This window comes from Alosa sapidissima, chromosome 11 (assembly GCF_018492685.1).
Source record: "Alosa sapidissima isolate fAloSap1 chromosome 11, fAloSap1.pri, whole genome shotgun sequence".
NCBI classification, from domain to species: domain Eukaryota; kingdom Metazoa; phylum Chordata; class Actinopteri; order Clupeiformes; family Clupeidae; genus Alosa; species Alosa sapidissima.
Genome location: NC_055967.1, coordinates 36,813,212 through 36,833,443, shown reverse-complemented (window position 1 = coordinate 36,833,443; position 20,232 = coordinate 36,813,212). Strand labels below are relative to the sequence as shown.

Sequence of the window (20,232 nt, the reverse complement as noted above, 5' to 3'; positions counted from 1 at the left end):
GTGTATTTATGTGTGTGCGTGTGTACGCGTGTTTAAGTGTGTGCATGCCTGTGTGTGTGCATGTGCGTGTGTGCATGTGTACTGTCTGTGTGTGTTTGTGTGTGTGTTTATGTGTGTGTGCATGTGTGGATTCATTCATATCATTTGTCTTTTTGTCTATCCTTCCTATAACATCTTTGGGATGAATTAGAACGGAGACTGTGACCTCACAAATGCGCTTCTGGAAGAATGGTCCAAAATTCCCATAAACACTCCTAAACTTTGTGGAAATCCTTCCCAGAAGAGTTGAAGCTGCTATTAAGGTTTTGCACCTACGTCATAATGTCATGTGACCGTTTGTTTACAACTGGAGTGGTAGGCAAGAATGGTAGGCAAGGCACTGCAGAGAGTGGTAGGCAAGCCTGCAACAGTCGGGTTGCATAGGCTACACATAGTTACAAATAGCTTCAAAATTGAAATATTAATATCAAATATTGACCGGGATGCCGACCACTTGTGTAGGCCCTAACAGTTGTTTTTACAATAAGAAGCAAAAAGGCGACGAACGACCGTTTAGCCTACCTATCCTCGTGGTTGTGGAGGATGATCGTTAGCAGCTGTGAAGTCTTTTATTCGCAAGATAGCCTACTGTCTACGAAGACGTAGGCTAAAATACTCCTATCTACAGTCATCCAAAAATGAATTGCCAGAGATAGCCTATGAAGGGAAAAAGTGCAGCATTTTAAACATGGCAAGATTATTTTTACCGGAACAGTTTGTTCTAATTTGTCTCGTGAAATTCATGCTTGTGGACATCAATCACCTATCTTCTGTCCTTCTATTTCAAGTTATCATGAGTGTCATTTGATTATATAATCACAACAAATGCTAATAAATGAAAACAGAATAGGCTTATGTGCTTTAGGCTAACGTTACAGGTCACTTAGGCTAACTCCCGTATGTCAAAATAAACTGATTTGATCCTAATTGTTTAGCGATCACACACAACAACTTAACACAGCAACCTCAAACACCACTGTTGAACCTAGGCTACTGCTTCAGTCATGTAAGAAATAAGCAGTTTATGAATTATCTTTACCCGTTTAATCAAGTCCACATGACCAAAATAACAACATATTTAAAGGCTGAGCTAGCATAACAGCCTAATATAGGCGATGCTGCAATGAATAACTAATAAAAAGTTTCATACAATTAATGAACTTTATCACTCACATTCTGAGTTTTTCTGGGTGGTTATATATCCATGCAGATCGTCTTCGAATAAGCCATCGCTGTTATATGATATAATACGTTACAGGATTCATGACTAACGCCATTAATGTTACATGATGCTGACTGACTCTGGCTATAACATTAGTCTACCGTTTTAACGTCTGCTGAGTCTGCCTACCAAGACCTGTCTCTGTTCAGTTGAAGTTAAATGATCAAATATTGTTTGATTTTGTGTCAGCTTTCAGAAGGAAGACATGTTCCTTTCTGGTCAAATTTCACAGCTTCTAAGAAAGGCTATTGTCTTCGTGTAAACCGAGTTTTGAACAGAGAAAACATAACGTCATCGATACAGATCAATGCACCAAATCAGGGCGATTTTAGCGAAACAACGTTCCTGTGACAGGCTATCAAATATTGAACAATGGGATAACGTTTCATCATCACCTTTATTGATGCCTGAAATGTTGACATTGCTGAAATACAGAGATGTAGCCTACTGAGAGGCAGCTGCAGACAACGATGTTCAATGGGTTCAACTTGTCCCTTGCCTACCAGCTGGATGTAAACAAAGCTATAGAACCTAGAATACGTCACATGAAAAACGTTAATAGCTGCAAAGGGTGGACTGACGTCATATTAAACCCTATCTTATATGAAGACACAAAATCTAGTTAGTATTGTTTTTAGTATAAGGATACTTACTTTGAGCTTTCTTGTAAGATTATTTCACTTAAAATAAGTCAAAATCTTCTTAAATTAAGACATAAAAAAGCAAATTTATCTGCCCATGGATTTATTAATTATTGCACCAAGCACTTTACTGGACCTAGCATAGGATTATTTTTTTTCTCACAACTTGAGTGAAATCATAATGTTAAGAATTGATTCGCAGATGTGCAAGGATGGTCAAATATTTTCTGTGAAGGGCAGAAGAGAGAGTGTCTGGAGCTCTGGCTGGTCTCTGGTGGGCTGGTCTCTCTCTGGTTGGCCTCTCCCACTTCTAACCATAGACATAATATACATATGTCTATGCTTCTAACATCCTGTCAAACATCCTATCCCATCATGCACTGCGTGGAATCATGGATCAAATTGGTGAGTTGTTAATGTAAAACTTAACAGTTTTACAGCCATTGTAATACTATAGTGAAGCACAGGGAATCAACTGTTTAGAAGATTATCTCTGTCTTTGTCTGAAAGATATTTAGATATCATAAAAACAAGCTTTTACGGCTACAGAGAGTGACAGAGAGACCCTCTAGCTAGCTAGCTTAAGATGAACGAGCGTCAACATCTATGCCATCTAACATGCTAGCTAGCTAGCCAGCTGTGTAACACCAGTGTTTTGATTGCTAAACATGGATTTTTGTAGATGGCGAGAGTAGAAAAGCGCGTTCATCCACTCCAGTAGCCTAACGTCCTCGAATTGTCGCATGTAATTATCGTGCAGCGAGTCCCCGAGGCCTTGAATTTGACGGAATGCCTGCAGAAATAAACTTGCTTAGCATGTTAGTACTACGTAAACAGAATTCTACTCTCATCACCACTCACTGTCTGTGACCAATCAATGTAGGGATTGCACAGACAAACTGACAATATGCTAATGTTATTTTATTTCATCATATAACTGACTGACAAATTAATCAACTTTTCTTCCTGTGAGTCGAATCATTCAGTTGATGATGCAATTGTGGGCTGGATACCTGTTGTGATAACTGTTAGCAATGGACCCTCAAACAAAAGCGGATTAAAACTGCTGGTTATTTATAAGGGCTCTATACATGCTGATGTCAGTGAACCAGTAGTTAATGCATCAGGATAATTACTTGCCATTCTCCAATTGCAATACCTGGATTATCTATATGTGTTTTGCAGATATCGATTTGCAAGGTACAGATGGCTCAGGGTCCTTAGGAGGTCCTGATGTCCGTAGACAGATCCCAATAAAGTTGCTGTCCAAGCAAGCTGTGAGAAGCAAACCCCCTGTCCGGCCTCAGCGATCCACAAGCAGATTGCTCCCAAAAGGAGATGAAGGTAAACCAAACATGATCACAGGCCAAGTATACAATTTGCATATATAGGAAGAATTTGTGTTCTGCATTTAACCCATCCAGGGTAGTGTACAACACACACACACACACACACAGTGTACACCTATTCATACACAAACACGCACACCCTCAGAGCAGTAAGCACACAATGAGCACACATACACACCTGGAGCAGTGGGTAGCCTTAATCTTGACGCCCGGGAAGCAGTTGGGGGTTAGGTGCCTTGCTCAAGGGCACCTCATCCGTGGATGTGGATGTGGGAGAGCGCTATTCAATCACTCCCCCCAACCACATTTTTCCTACCAGTCCGACCGGCCACCCTGACTGGTAGGAAAAATGGGTGGGGGGAGTGATTGATAGGTCGGATAGTGTGGCGATAGTGTGTGCTACTCTATTTCACACCATTGGTTCATTTTAATAATAAACCTCCTTTGAATCTGTCTGTCATTCGTGATTACACCCCAGGTTACTCAGTAATAAACCTCCTTTGAATCTGTCTATGTCACCCCTGGTATATTTCTTTGCAGCAGTGGTAAGTAGAGTACATTCAGACTGGTGGCACTCCAGGTGCAAAATTGACAATCACTGCAGCAATTGATATATAACTGTGGCAGCATAGCATATTGTTTTGCTTACAATTGTCCTGCATGTCCATGCCTGTTTCCAGTTAATTGTGTAAGAATGTGACCTAATGTGAATTGCTTTGTGGACAGAGGGCTTTAGCTACAAGCAAGAAGAGAGATTTGAGTGCAAGTCAGGGGATGCATTTGGCAGCCAGCGCAGATTCCCTCATCCCCTATTCTGGGACTATAAAGTAAGAAGTATTCATTTATCAAATATACTACAAGTGTCTTTTGCTGCACATAGTTTAAGTATATTTAAATATGGTGTTGTTATTTCTGTATTGTAAACCTTTAGCTCCATCTGGTGGGAGAGAAGGATGATACACCTATTCATTGCTGTGACAAGTGTGGGCTGCCCATAAAAATCTATGGTCGTATGGTAAGACCATATTGAGTAACCATTATGTAATATTATTCATTTGATTACTTAATGTAAACATAGTATAGTAGTTACCTTTGTTTATAGATTGGTAGCTGGACAGTGATTGTTGTTTTTTGTCTGGTTAGATTCCCTGCAAGCATGTATTCTGCTACGAATGTGCTGTGCTTTATGAGAAGAAGAATGACAAGATGTGTCCAGGGTGAGCATTACACAAACACAAACATTATGCAAATATTTGTCCTTTTCTCAGAAATCCTCCTTCAGCTTTATTTGTTTGTAATTCTTAAGAGTTTGTTTCAATAAGCTGATAGAAACAGACAATATTTTATATAGAATGAAAGAGAAGATATTGTGTTAACATGTATGCTGCATCAAATGTTACACATAATAACTGTGCTTGTTTCCAACGGCCACTTTGTAATAAATTGAGACACTTTTGTTAAACTACACTACCAGTCAAAAGTTTGGACCCACACACACATATTTGTTGTTTTTTTATTTGATTTTTTTTTTTTACTACATTGTATAATAATACCTACAACATCCAACGTATGACCGAAGACAAAGGTCTCTAGAAATATATTCCATGCGCCACATTTCATATTCTTCACTGTTTACCTCTGTGACAACTTTGCCGATAATTGATATTATTAAAGCCAACTTCATTCTTTTCAATAAAATCAGTGAAAGTCAAGCAGCTAACAAATGCTTACAACGTATGGAAAATCCATCAAGGCTGTTGGAAATCCATTCCAGCTGACTATATAAAGTTGGTTGAGAGACTGAGCACTTGACACTTGAAAATGTAGCTTTATTTACACTTTTTGTTTGCTTACAACATTAGTCCATGTGGGCTATTTCATAATAATAACCACCTACTCAGATAAATAAAGATAAAGGGGAAAACACAAATTTGAGAGTTGGTGTGTCCAAACTTTTGACTGGTAGTGTACATGAGACCCCAGGGGCCAGACTTCAGCTATAGCTTGTGCAGAGACAGAACATGCTAAACTGTTCTGTCACAGATACCAAAAATATTTGATTGTTTCGAATTTGTTGGAGCAAGTTTGATGTAGCACTGAGAAACCTCTATGATAATCATCACTTAAGTATTACACACATATATAAGCATTGTTTTAGCCTGGGTGTTCCCATGCTGCCTTGCGCGCGATTTGATTCACGCTGCTAAGGCAGCCTGGAGACCAGGGAGCAAATTTTCGCCTGAGATAGGGAACCAATCACAGAACAGGGGGGAAAGCAAGACGATGATGAGCTATGCACAGACGCATTTGATAGACATCCGTGGCACCCAATAAACGGATCTGGGCATTTTTTTCAAATACGAGAAAATGAACGTTTGGTTCCCAGACCACGTCTCATTGAGAAGTGGTGGCGCTAGCCAGGCTAGCATTGTTTAGGAGTAAGTGTAATTTGTGATTTGTACTGTTAGATTCTTTTGTGCTTGCACAGCATATCTGCTCCATTGTGCTGTGTGCTGCGTGCTGTTGTATGCTGCTGGCAGCACTTCCTGTACTAAACCCAGTTCAGTTTGACCCTGTACAGCTGCACCGACCCAGTCCAGCGCATCGAGCAGTGTCTGCGTGGGTCTCTGTACATGTGCAGTGTGGTGCAGGGATGCAAGCGCACCTACCTGTCCCAGCGAGACCTGCAGGCCCACATCAACCACCGCCACGTGAGGGCAGCCAAGCCGTGCAGCTCCCGAGGCGAGCCTCCGCACGCGCCACTGGCTGCCGACCCTCCGGACCGATTCCGCCTGCCCCCGCCCCCGCACCTGCCCAAGCCACACCCCTTGATCCCGCCTCCGCTGCAGGGCCACGAGTCCTACGGCCAGCCTACAGCTGCGCCCCCCTCCCTCTCCCCCTCGCCCACAGACCTGGCGGCAGCCTCGCGGGCTCTCGCACAGGAGACCTTCCGGATTGCCGCGATGTCCACGCGCAAGCACAGTAACCTCATCACGGTGCCCATCCAGGACGACTCCGCCAGTGTGCCCGCTCCGACGCGTGACGGTCTCCCCCAGACGCCCCCCGGACTGCCCCTGGCTCACCACCATCCGGCCGAGTACCCGGCGCAGCCTGTCGTGTCCCACCCTCACCACATGATGGCGCCGCCGCAGCAGCAGCATTACGGACCTCCGCCGCCACCCCCCGCCTCTCAGCCACCCCATGCAGCATCCGCCCCGTCAGAGCTCTGGGACGCCGCACCTGGTGTACAACCAGGCCCCACCCATGTCCTCTGGACCTCTACCCATCACCCCACCCCCAGGACACATCATTAGTCAGTTGCCCCCCTATATGAACCACCCCCCACCCGGGGCTTTACCACAGCATGGAGGGCCTGTCAGTGCCCCACCACCTCACCACTACAACCCCAGCTCTATGCAGCAGGACCAGGGCACCCTAAGTCCACCCTTTACCCAGCCTGGAGGGCTCAGCCCAGGGCTATGGCCGGCTCCCAGGGGCCCGCACCCTCCCCACATGCAGGGCCCTCCTCCCCAAGCCCAGATCCCTGGACCTCATCATCCTGATCAATCACGATACAGACCATATTATCAATAGCCTCGCGCCCCTGTCTGGCCACCTCTAATTGACTTGGTGTGATATGCTTGTGCTTGTGCATGTGTGTGTGTGTGTGTGTGTGTGTGAGAAAGAGAGACTATGGGTGTTAATAATGCACTAGAGGGAAAGTTATGTATCAATAAAGGTCTTGGTGATGATGGATTTCGCTAGACTTCCTGCCTCTATGATGGTATTTCATACTACATGATACTCATGCTGAAACATTCACTTAATGTTGAAGTGTTCACAGCTATACTTTGCCAGCTAGACAGCTAGACTTCAGTGAATGTATTGTTTCCTTGGCAATAAATTTTAAGTTGTATGCCATTGTCTTCTGAGTGTTTGAAACATGGGCTCAGCTTTTAGCCTGTGCTATTCTTCACAGCAGTGGTATCACTTTTCTTTTCTTTTACAGACATAATTTTACAGTTCTGGTATTTAACTAGCGTGGCTCTACAATTAACTTCAATATTAATTTTATTGGTATGGTGAATTTCCCATCAAACACAAGTATCTATCTATCTGAACTGAGACAGTCAAGCTGTAAAGTGTGGTATCTCAAGAGGTCTTATTGCATGATATATGGTTAAGGAATAGAAAAAGATGACTGATCATAGTTACCCTTACTAATAAGAACTATAGTAATACTTATACAATAATTATAATTAAGTAGAAATGATAATTCACAAGACGGTAAGGAGAAATACAATACAATTAATGCAGTGGAAATAGGAACACCCTGTAAATAGCAGCAGTAGAGTGTAAAATAATGTGAAGAAATAGGCTACAAGATAAAAGTGAGTTAAATAAAAGCTCTCATACAGGTATGTTTTCAGGTATTTTTAAAGATGTTTACAGAATTTGCCTATTTGATGTACAGAGGCAGGGTGTTCCAGCTTCAGTGCATAATGAATTTCCCCTTGGGGATCAATAAAGTATCTATCTATCTATCTATCTATCTAATGGCAGAGGTGGAAAAAGTATGAAAATATTGTACTCAAGTAAAAGTACCAATACCTTGATAAAATATTACTCAAGTACAAGTTAAAATACCGATCTGAAAATGTACTTAAAAGTAAAAGTAAAAAGTAGTTCATTTAAAATGTACTTTAAGTAAAAGTTACTTAGTTACTTTTTTTTTGGGAGGGGGGGGGTACCAGAACAACCAGTTTTACCAGAGACTTTCTAATGAGGAGACACAGCACTCAAAAAATCCTCCATAGTAATGCATGGGGTTAGTTTGTAACGCCAATATGGCAGTTGTCTACACATATCACAACCCTTCCGCGGCAAAACGTTGACGTGAATACGTTGAGCCAATCATGTGGTGTGTTGTAAAATACATTGAGCCAATCATGTGGTGTGCTGTGAAGACATCGTGCCAATCATCTGTTGTGATCTCGCTGCTGGAGCAAGATTGGTGTCGTGAAGCCTTACGCACACGCATTTCTGCCGAAATAGATGCACGATAAGTGCCCAAAAAGTGTTGCAATATGGCCGCCCAGTGGAGGTACTTGCCTGATAAGGATGTTGAGAAATGGAGATCTATGTGAAAAATCACCTCCTTTAAGTTCTTTAAGTTTGAGCAGTAGTTGATTTTCAAAGTTAGTTGCACTCATCCTTGGGTCGCTTTGCAGTGAACAGTAATCCAGCACAACTGAAAAGCCCCTCACAGGCAGGCCAATGTTGAGTTGCAGAGAGTTTTTTTTATATTTGGAAATGAGCAGAAGGTTCAGCAGATTAAAGGGCGTCAAACTAGGGAGGAAAGTGGGAATTATAGGGCCCCAATAGAGGAGAGGGCCCTTGAAAAGTGGAATACAAGGGGCACAACATTTTCATCAGGCATTAGTAATAACTCAGGTAATCCACACATAAAAATCCAAACAACTCCATAAGTAGAGTCATGTGTAATGAAGTGGAATAACACAGGGAAAAAGTATTGAACACGCTAAGAAAAAGCACTAAGGCAAGGAAAGGGAAGGAACGAGCTGGAATCTGTAAGTAGTTAGAGAGTAGTTATCCTTTCTATCTACGCAAATTAATATAAGCTTGGTTAGTAGCTTACATATTGATGGGCTATAAAAAGGTTTTTCATTACCAAGGTGTCACACAAGAAACATTTCATGATGGATAAAAGCAAAAAGCTCTCCCAAGACCTTTGCAACCTTATTGTTGCAAAACATATTAATGAAACTGGTTACAGATGCATTTTAAAACTTCAGAATCTTCCAGTAAGCAGCATGGGAGCCATTATCTCCAAGTGGAAGAAACATCACTGCATCATCAACCGGCACAGGATCTCGCAATATTTCTGACCAGGGAGTCAGAAGGATAGTCAATTCCAAGAGCCAAGGACCACTCGGAGAAAGCTCCAGAAAGACTTGAAGGTAGCCAATTCAATTAAATTCAAGAGGGACCCCTGGAATCTGTTTAGAACAATGGACCAAAATCACACCTGATACTGCGACTAATACGTTTTGTCATACAGGAAATGTCTTGAAGCTGTCTTTACAAACAAAGGCTTTTCCACAAAGTATTGAAGAAATTTCAGTAGGCACGTTCAATACTTTTTCCCTGTGTCATTCCACTTTAATACACAAAACTCTTATGTTTGGATTTTTTTTATGTGTGTTAATATAATGAGTGGTGTTTCGAATAGACTCACTGGAAGTTTAGGCTAATTACTGAAAAAAAATTTAAGCGTTCAATACTTATTTCCACCATATATTTATTTTACCTGAATATTTTAACTTCCAAATTAAATGTAAAAATGAATGTCAGACGAAATGTAAAGTTTGACTGACTGGATTTTGTAGCCTATACAAAACATAGTGAAAACTGTCTAAGGTCACTCTCACTCTCCCTTGCTAAAGAGCTAAATGGTTTAGTCCGCCTGCACGATTCATAAGGTAGTCTATCTTTTGTTTATTTAGTTGAGCATAGTGGACCGCTAATTGTTGTGCTGCTGGTGCAATGTCTTTCTCCAAGAAAGCCAAGTCAGGTTACTAAAAACAAAGGCCAAAACAGGAAAAAGAGAGACATCAAAATGAGGGGAAAGAACTGCTAATAAACTTCTTTCCAAAGAAAGGTGAGCACAAACGTCAAAACACGAAATCCCATGGTGTTTGCTTGAATATCTCCGCAATCATTGGTGCTAAAACGAACTGAGACAACCCATTGGAAAAGCGGAAAATACACTTTCATAGGTTAGGCTAATCTGATGCATCTCGTGATCCAGCTCCATCTCCATCACTTTCAGAAAGACTGCATGGCGCCAGCTTGATTCATGTCCTGTTGTAGGCTACATGCTGATCATTATCACTAGGCTAGTGATTTAGGGCGCGATTTTTTTTCTGTTTTCTGTTTTCGTTAGTCTTAACTTTTTTTTACTCAAGTAACGGATGGGATTTTTGATGTAGCGAAGTACAATACACGGGTTTCCCGTTTACCAACAAAACTAGATGCGCGCGCAGCCGTGAGGCAGAAGACGCTTGGTGGCCGTCCACAACGTTATAAACGTAACCTAAATAGTCGGCTGCTGTAAGCTACAATCGGATTTTTTTGTATACCCCTGTTGTCTCAATGATAATATCATCTCATTTCAGACTATATTACAAAGTTTGACGTTCATTTGGATTATTAATATAACATCGTATTTTGTCATTTTTGGCGAAGACATGCATTCCGTTAGGGATATTGAACATATTTAACATTCTCTAACCATCGTGATTTTGAATTGGTGCAGTTTTCAGCACAAAAACTAATTTTATTCTTTTGTTCTTTTGCATTGCTCTATGCTGTTCTATGGTGCTTTCTGCCTCTTGGTTGCGCACGCATGTTTTCGTGACGTTCCATAGAAATCCATGTATACTTCACTCAAAAAGTAATCAAATCAAATGAAATTTAAAATACCGATTTTATAAACTACTTAAAAAATACAAAATACACAGAAAAACTACTCAATACAGTAACGTGAGTAAATGTATTTCGTTACTTTCCACCTCTGTCTAATGGATAAAAGCAGCATCTCTGCTTTGCTTGTGAAGCACTATGGGCACAATTTTAAAAAAATAGCATGGGAAGACCTAAGGTTCCTCATTTGTGATTGATAAGATATTAAAAGCTCAGAGATGTATGAAGGGGCTATGCCATTTAGAGCTTTGTAAGTAATTAACAACCTTAAAATGAGTGAGCCAGTGCAGCTCAGCTAACACAGGTGATGTGCTTCCTCTTCTTGGTCTTAGAAGTCTAGCACCAGAGTTCTGTATGATTTTCCATTTCTTTATATGCTTTTTTGGGAGACCAGTAAAAAGTGCTTTGCAGTAGTCTAATCTACTAGTAATAAAGGATTCATTTCTTTGCATCTTTCTTTGCGTTTTTTCTCATGTGTAAATAGCTTTCTGGGTAACTTTACTGATATGGGGCTTGAAGCTTAACTCTGTTTCTAAGATGACACATAGGCTTGTTACTTTTGACCTGGTGTGCCAGGTTCCCAAGATTACTAAGAACGGCGTCTTACAGTAGGATACATCTGTAATATGTTCCAAAATAATCCAAGAGCACCTGGCTGCAGACCTATGGGGAGTGGAGCTCCACTCCAGAACGGAAATACGTCACCTCCACTGTCTATGACGCACCTCCACTCCGCCCCTACAGTGGTGGCTGCCTGGCCGCGCTTTTTAAAATGTGTGCACATCTTGGAGGAGCTACGTGAAAGAAGATATCTCTTGAGAGACTTGTACAACTTATACAGCTGTAAGTTTGTAATGTTTTGATAATAAAGGAGTTAAAGATATAGCACGACGTCTGTTTTTTCATGTCAGTAAGTCAGCAGGTTATAGTAGTCTTACTCGCTAGCTGCTAATGTAGCTAGTAGCTCTAATAGGTGACTTAGGCTTACTTTATGCGTTTATTTTCTTCCTAACCCTCATTTCTCTCCCCAGATACAGACCAGAATAAACGTCATTCTCTGATAGTATATGTCTGTGATTGGTGGGTAAAGTGGCATTCTATGCCAATCTGATACTATTGGATACTCTCTAAGAGAGTCTCTTGATACCAACTGCTACAGTGTATTTTCTCCCCAGAAACAAGCATATTTTGTAGATTAAGTGATGGTAATTGGTTTTTTTAATGATGTCGTCACCAATGCATGATAACTTTAGGTAACTTGTACTGTCAAATTGTCAGTCTGTGGTAAATTGATGAAGGTGAAGACCGTTTATCTAGAGACAGCAGTGCGACCCTATTCAAGGTAAGTACCCTCTATTGTAGCAAACATGGGGAAAGCCTTCAGATGAGTTACCCTCCTTGTTAGCCTTCAGATGTAGGCCTAGAGGTAAAATTAATTTGATATTGACTTTTGGTAGTTGAGTTTACATGGCTCTAAAGGATCGATTAATTCATGGTGCAGCATAGCTGCTATAGTAGATGGAGACGTCCTGCGTGTCGTTCGTCTAAGCAGTTGATAGACTTTTGTCTCTATTGTCTGGCTTGGTGTAGGCTACAGTAATTAAGTATATGTATTTTTCTAACTTAAATTAGTAACGTTAACGTTACTTGATGATGGTGCGCCTTTTAGCTGAAACCGATTAAATTGCCAATTTACGTGCGCTCAGAGGTGAGACGAAAGCTGCTCAAGCGCTCAATAGCCTAATAGAGACACCTTACTAACACCTGTTAATATGTGTGTTTAAGTTAACAAATTACATATAAAATGAGAGAGGGCAAGTGAATGTGCACTCACTTTCCGATGTTGAAGCGTTAATTGTGGCGCTGATTTTGGCACTAGAGATTTTCGTTAACGTTATGCGTTGCTGTCAGTCTGAGGTAAATTGATGGAGGAAGAGAGGAGGCTGCCACTCGGGGCTTGTCAGTGAATTGACGCAGCAAGATAGGTTAAGTGCCCGAAATGGAAATAGTACTACATATGTGGTGGTGATAGTTGTTGAGTTCACATGAATCTTGTCTGTTGATTATTTTATGGTGATGAAATAACGAATTACTTCGATTAAGCATAGGCTTAGTGCTTAGTGTAGCATAGTTTGTTGAGCGTGAAGACCTCATTTCGTTTTTCTTAATAGTAAATAAAAAAAATATTGTTAATAATGCTGTCTAAATAATGTTGTTTGTATTGTCTGGTTTGATGGAAGAGGATACAGTAGTGCTATTCAAGTAGATTTTCTAACTCTAACCCTAATAGTTGATGTTGGTGCACCGTAGCGCTCGGAGGCAAGATGAGCGCTACAGTATGCTCAAGCGCTCGATATGATAGAGAGAGAGAAAAAACGGCTGTCGTTGGTTAAGATGTAGGTAACAGTATTCAAGTAGATTTGCTAACTTTAGGTAGTGATGTAGTGGAGGCTAAACGCAGTTTATCCACCTCAGACATTTCAGAAGTAGAGTTTATCCTCTTATTAGAGTTTATCCACCTCTCAAAGTAGTTTATTCAACAAGTGCAACTTTTAACATAAAAAAAACACACTGTATGATCCACATTCACAATATATTTAATACCACTGGTATTGTTAAAAACATGATGGTGGCACTAGTCAGTGCATCAAGTTTACTCTGCTGTTTGTTTTACCTTGGCGCATGCCTCTGTCATGGTCAGGCTTACCCACACACTGCAACATTTGTTAATTCTTTAGGGCAGTACAGGCACATGCCTTACTCACGCAACACATAAGTTGTTGTATGGTATATCGCTAAACTCACAAACCACATTACTGGTTATAGTGTCAGTAGTGCATCATTTTCTCTCACTTTAGTCATGTTTCTTTTTTGGCACGTATGCCACACCCACAAGCACTGCATCACCGATTGGTGTTGTATTTTTACACTTGTGTTGTATTTTTACACTTGTATTAATTAAACTTACATATTCTACTGCTCTTCATACTATCCATTCTGCAGAATACACTTATTCTTACTTCTTATAATGTTACTGTTTCTGCACTACAATAGTACTGTTGACACTCTGCACATAGCTGTACATATCTGTCTATATGGTTCATACTGAATATCCATATTTATTCTATTTTTCTGTAACATATTCTGTTAATACACTACATATATTTATATTATTCTTAATACTATTATATTGTTACTGCTACTACATTGCACATATCTGTACACGTTCATAAATTGTTCATATTACATAGCCATATTTGTTCTGTTCTTATAAGATAACTGCTAATACACTGCACATATTTATATCTAATTTATATTACTCTAAACCACCTTCTGTAAACCAACTGCATACTACTGTCTACACTGTGCTATATTTCTTGTTCTGCCTATGCACCACCTGTCTAAACTTTGTGTGTTACATTGCACTTTTTTGCCGTTCTGGTTAGACACAAACTGCATTTCGTTGTCTTTGTAGCCTGTGTTTTTAAACTGTTCTTGGCACGTATGCCACACCCACTAGCACTGCATCACTGATTGGTGTTGTATTTTAGTGCGTACACACTCACTTTGACAGTTGTTTTGAACTGTTCTTTGCACATGTCATACCCACAAGCTCTGCATCAATATTTCAGGGTTGTGCAAAACACTACATCACAGGTTGACATTGCAGTAAGTGCACACTTACTAGCCTGTGTTTTTAAACTGTTCTTGGCACTTATGCCACACCCACAAGCATTGCATCACTGATTGGTGTTGTATTTTAATGCGTACACACTCACTTTGTCAGTCGTTTTGAACTGTTCTTTGCACACACATTTTACGTACACATCAAGTTTACTCTGCTGTTTGTGTTACTCACACACTGGTTGATATTGCATCACTGATTGGTGTTGTATTTTAATGCGTACACACTCACTTTGTCAGTCGTTTTGAACTGTTCTTTGCACACACATTTTACGTACACATCAAGTTTACTCTGCTGTTTGTGTTACTCACACACTGGTTGATATTGCATCACTGATTGGTGTTGTATTTTAATGCGTACACACTCACTTTGTCAGTCGTTTTGAACTGTTCTTTGCACACACATTTTACGTACACATCAAGTTTACTCTGCTGTTTGTGTTACTCACACACTGGTTGATATTGCAGTATGCACACTTACTAGCCTGTGTTTTAAAACTGTTCTTGGCACGTATGCCACACCCACAAGCACTGCATCAATATTTCAGGGTCGTGCAAAACACTACATCACAGGTTGACATTGCAGTAAGTGCATCACTGGTTGGTATTGTATTTTTAGTGCGTACACACTCACTTTGCCTGTTTTGTTGTTCTTGGCACTTATGGCACACTCACAAACATGGTTGGTATTATATTTATACCTGTTCTTGGCACCTGTCTTACTCACACTACATGTTCTACGTGGCGACTACAAACGAGGACACAGCCCTGCAGTACACCCGTGTTGATGATCACTGCTGAGGTTGAGGTTTCAACAAACACAAATCGCTGGTTAATATTGTATTTAAGTACGTACACACTCACTTTGCCTGTGTTGTTGAACTGTTCTTGGCACATGCCATACTCACACACCAATTCACTGATAAATGTTGTCAATTGTACAATAAGTGGGGACTTACTTTCTTGTGTTTTAAAACTGTTCTTGGCACATATGCCACACTGACACACACCGCATCATAGTCAATAGTAGGCCTACAAGGTCCAGCATATACTACTACATCACTGGTTGATGTTGTATTGCTGTAAGTCAACCGGATTCCAATGGCCATCCTGTGACAGGCTCAGGAAAGCACTACGTCCTCTATGACAAATTCCACCAGTCAAACACAAAAGATCCACAGGATGTGCTGCGCAGAATCTTCATTGCTCCTGAACTGCAGGCAACTCTGAACAGTCAGGTGGCTGAGCAACTGTTCGCTTGTCTGAGGAAGAACAATTACTTTCTAAACAACATGGGACCATCTGCTCACATCTTCCTGATGCGGAACATCATAGAGCACAGGAACAACCAGCAAAACAACACACTGCTGAAACGCCAGCTGAGAAGGGGTCTTCAGGTTCAAGACCTGAACAGTGTCACCCTGTCAGACTTGGGCCAAGTGCTACTAGGTTAACATCAAACTTTACATCTTCCACATAATTTCCGTTACAAAGTCTTTTGACAATCGCATAATGTTGTTTTCTGTTTTGTCCTTCTTACCTAATCTTAAGGTGCAAAAACATTGCCAGACAGAACATCACAGCAAAGTCATCCGGAAGGTCTACAGCCACCTGTAATTGAAGTGTCACCGCAAAGTGAACCTTGTCTGTTGAACGCTTCAACTCACTGTGGGCAGGACTGTGCAGCACTGACTGTCATTGTTAATATCAGGCCCTGCAGAAGTTCGTGGGGTCCTAATGGAGTTCATCCCCTTCAGGAAAAGCTGGTATAAATTAAAGACTAAACTTTTCTGAACAAGACTTGCCATATTGTCTGTACATTTTCTCTGGGTTGATTGCTAAATTGAAGCATTTTTACCAGTGCCACTTCTTTGGTTGTGTCTTCATAACAGTTCAACTACGTACTGAATGACAGTGGGCCAGCAAATGAGCTCATTGTTAAAGCTGGTCCAACATGTCTAACCAGGGAGAATTTACTGACCTTGGGGACAAACAGGGAGATGGACTCTGTGGTGGGTAAAATATGTGGATATGGAAAGACAAGGTGCTATGTAATCCATCATGAATACCTTGTTTTAGTCCTATAAATAATGGTAAGACTTTGTCTACCACACGTACGGTCGGATTGTCTGTGAGATACTTTTTGTCTCTTTATGGTTTGACACATTATTTTTACCAGAAAGGTTTAAGAAAGGTGTTGTTTTACAGGTGGGGAATGCTTGTTTGAGGTTGGTTCAGGAGATGGTCCAACTTCAGGTATGTCTGCATGCATGTTTTGAATGATAACTTTGCCAGTAGTGTCTACTGTAACAGACACAACAACAGAGCTGTATTTTTCTGTAGGGGAAAGATGTTTTCATCATGGACCTTCACACGCCCCCAACATGGCTCCCACCCATGGATTGTGACCCTCTGCATAGTCTTCCTGTAAGTATGCAGGCATACATGTAGCTTGAATACGGATATAAATGAAATGATTCACAATAACAAAAAAAAAAACATTCTTCTTTAAGGTGGATTACGCGAAGAAGACACTGATATTTCCTCTGTGGACTCGAGGGCATTATCTGCTTTGTGTAAGTGACCGGGCATCCTTAAAAAGTTTGTCAAGCAACAATATTGACTAAAAGGTTGTAAAACCCAGTAGTAAATTTCAGTAACCTTGATGTTAGGGGGGAAAAAGCTTTAACTTCCATCTTATTGTCAAGACTGTGTTCCCTTAGGTCATGGAGCCACTGAAAACATTAATCTTGTTCATGGACTCGATGTATGCCAAGAAAGAACAAGGCTTTGGGCACAAGCCTTATCAACACATTTTGAGGTTACAATAGGATGATTTACCATGGCAGTCATGTTCCCCTGACTAGCCAAAAGCCATATCAAAATACTAGTCAGTGTCTGGGCAGTCACGTTCCCCTGACTTGCCCACATTAAAGTAACTACTCTTGACAATCACGTTCTATTTACTTGTCAGAGCTGCATAAGCGCTGAATTATATTCTATGTGTATTGTTTCAGAGATTCCTTCTAATACTATTTTGACTCTTAACAGGGCTCTTGCACAGAGGATAGCACCAGGACCTTGGCAGGAACAGACAGGGCTGGACATTGAGGTGATAACAGTTAAGAATTAGTGCATATGTAATTAGGAAACAACATAATTACTAAAATTATTCATTGCGCATGTTCTTCATGTTACAGGGCCTCCCACAGCAACATTTTGGTGTTGACTGTGGAATTTTCATGATCATGGTGAGTTGCTAAGCTTGCATTTAGTAACACACCATGCCCATTAGGCACACTAACAGTGTAACAGAGAACACTGTTTTTAAGCTTAATGCAAGCACATTTACACCTGAAACATGGAGCCATTAATATTTCTTTGTATTGACAGTATGCTTGGTACATCGCCCTGGAGACACCATTTGATTTCTCCATAGTAAGTGCTATCTAACAAATGTGGTAAATTTAATTTCATTGAATCATTATATTGCGCCTTTTCCATGCATTGTAACTTTTTCTTCTTTAGCATGACATGCCCTACCTGAGGAGGTGGTGGTGCACAGTGTTAATGGAGAATCTGGAGATCGAGGGGTATAATTTGTGAATAATCCTGTATTAATAACTATTCAATCGAAATGAGAAATGCAAGGACAAAACATGTATTTGTTCAATTACAGGCATGGAAGAAGATTCGCACATTTCACAGAGGAGGGCAGAAAGACGGCAGACGGTAGTGTGGCACCTGTTTTCCGTGTGCCACGAAAAAGGAAGCTGGACACTATGGTACTATGATGTGGAATTGTGCAGAGATAGTAGCATAAAACTGCTATGACAAACAGTACACATTACACATTTTTTTTTTGTTGGTCATTTTAGGATGGTAATGGGCAGATAATAGTTGGTAAGTGTCTTGCCTCAATTCGACAGTTTAAGTAATGTTAACTGCAGCATTCTCAGTTTTTTTACCTTACATCTTTTCATTACTGTGATAACAGGGCCACCAGCAGCAACATCAGCAGCTCCTACAGCCCCAACAGCAGCTCCAACAGTCCAGTGTGACAGCTGTGTCTCCATTGAACAGGTGTTTATTTCTTCACTAACCATACAATCTGGATGACAATAACCCAAACAAAGTTGTTGTCTATTCTATTTTTTTTCATTGTAATTCTAAGTTGTGTCTCAACTCAAGTGTTAATGTGAACTCGCATCTCTTATGAACAATGTTTGTCTCAATCTTAGAGAGAAGAGAGTTTCAGTGAATTAGAGGACTTCAATGAAGAATGTGAGGACACAAGTTGTGAGGAAGTAAGGGGTTATATATTGCACATCAAACATTAATCAGGACCCCCACCCACCCGCCACCACACATCCAGTCACTCTCTTAGACACACACATTAGATCTATGATGTTTGAACCACCCAATCTGGATGACAATGACCCTAACAATGTTGATTTCTATTTAATTTGTATTCTATGTTGTATCTCAACTAACCTCAAGTATGAATGTGAACTCACTTTAGGACTCTTATGAACAATGTCTGTCTTTGTATTAGAGAGAAGAGCGTTTGCGTGAGATACAGGAGCTCAGCAAAGACTACCAGAACACTAAATGGGTAAGGGATTATATATTGCACATTAAACATCAGGTCAATGCAGATCCTTAATTACTGAGACCGCTAAAACACAGAACCCCCCTCCACACACACACACACCACCACCACCACCACAAACACAGGCTCTTGCATAGACACGCATTCGATCTATGATGTTTTAACACTGTTTTATGCATTATCATCTATTGACCTCCCCACATAGACCTACAGTACACAAGTGTCCATTGCTGCACACAGGAGAGGCATCAAGCAAGTGAGAGCATGGTAGGCGTAGGCCTGGCATGGTAGTGCAATGTTCCTTCCACTAAAAAAAATTAATTGACTGAACTGCCTTTTAATGTTTGTTGCTCAGCTCTTCGAAGAGGCAAAAAAGGCAGCAGACTGGTTGAATGAAAACAGTGGGCTGATAAAAAATAAATATTGGCTGCCACGGGTGTTGGACATGGAGGCGGAAGAGCAGGAGGAGGTGCTGGCCAGACAGTTTGTCCAGTTGGACGTTGAAAACATGAATTTGTTCACATTTCAATTTACCACCGTCCAAGATCACGAAACATTTTCTATTCATGTACGGGACGAACTTCACATTCGGGCAATGACATCATTTGTCCAAAGATCGTTTCCAAATGAAAAATAAAAAACTCAAATAACATTGATTCTGATTCCAGTTCTACTTATCAATTCTGGTTCCTATTGATTCTTCATTTCAATTTCAAAATGTAAACTTTTGTTTTTAGATCTGTTCAAGTGTACTGTATTGCTTGTACTGTATGCTACACATCTCTCTCTCTCACACACACGCTAGGCTACTGTATTGCTTGTAGCCTACTGTATTCCTATAAATGTGCCATCTGTTCTGGTCCTGCTGTTGCCAGTGACTTTATAGGCTACTTACACCATTTACTTTTATCTACATTGTGTACATGCTCTTCGAACAACAACAGAACTACAACACACAACAGTACAATAAATCATTGCTTTTGGTATCTTTATTAAAACTACCTCAAAAGCCTAGTGGAGGAGCATGATCTTAAACAATGTTAATACGTAACGCTAATTCGTTTTCTGCATTAGTTACGATCGGTCGATGTTCAGAGGAAAAACGCGAAAAACGTAAAATTACCTAAGTTAACGGAATATCACAATACCTAATGTTCATTTATATACAATTAATTTAAT

The 20,232-nt window shown here is 40.6% G+C and overlaps 2 protein-coding genes across 8 annotated transcripts; both read left to right on the top strand.

Moving 5' to 3' along the window:
* The first annotated feature begins 2,250 nt into the window (after nt 1–2,250).
* LOC121724546 (E3 ubiquitin-protein ligase Hakai) lies at nt 2,251–7,167 on the top strand. Its single transcript, XM_042111188.1, is given in 7 exon segments — nt 2,251–2,307; nt 3,088–3,246; nt 3,978–4,078; nt 4,183–4,266; nt 4,395–4,468; nt 5,818–6,430; nt 6,432–7,167. Coding segments are annotated over 7 exon segments (1,458 nt in total). The 5' UTR covers nt 2,251–2,294; the 3' UTR covers nt 6,846–7,167.
* Nucleotides 7,168–14,087: 6,920 nt separating this feature from the next.
* Nucleotides 14,088–19,709, top strand: LOC121724503. Of its 7 annotated transcripts, none has more exons than XR_006035216.1 (17): nt 14,088–15,890; nt 15,993–16,207; nt 16,334–16,453; nt 16,650–16,697; nt 16,785–16,868; nt 16,955–17,017; nt 17,165–17,262; nt 17,493–17,553; nt 17,642–17,692; nt 17,835–17,879; nt 17,970–18,034; nt 18,121–18,226; nt 18,320–18,344; nt 18,439–18,524; nt 18,683–18,725; nt 18,997–19,056; nt 19,409–19,436. XR_006035216.1 is itself a non-coding variant. In XM_042111101.1 (17 exons), the coding sequence occupies exons 1-17, from the start codon at nt 15,734–15,736 to the stop codon at nt 19,688–19,690; spliced, it is 1,632 nt and encodes a 543-aa protein (XP_041967035.1). In that variant the 5' UTR covers nt 14,088–15,733; the 3' UTR covers nt 19,691–19,709. The 7 variants fall into 7 exon arrangements, 4 of the variants coding, with proteins under 4 accessions (XP_041967035.1, XP_041967037.1, XP_041967038.1 ...); XM_042111101.1 differs by having other exon boundaries at nt 18,683–18,748; nt 19,409–19,709; XR_006035217.1 differs by lacking the exon at nt 18,320–18,344 and having other exon boundaries at nt 18,683–18,748; nt 19,409–19,485.
* Nucleotides 19,710–20,232: the final 523 nt, after the last annotated feature.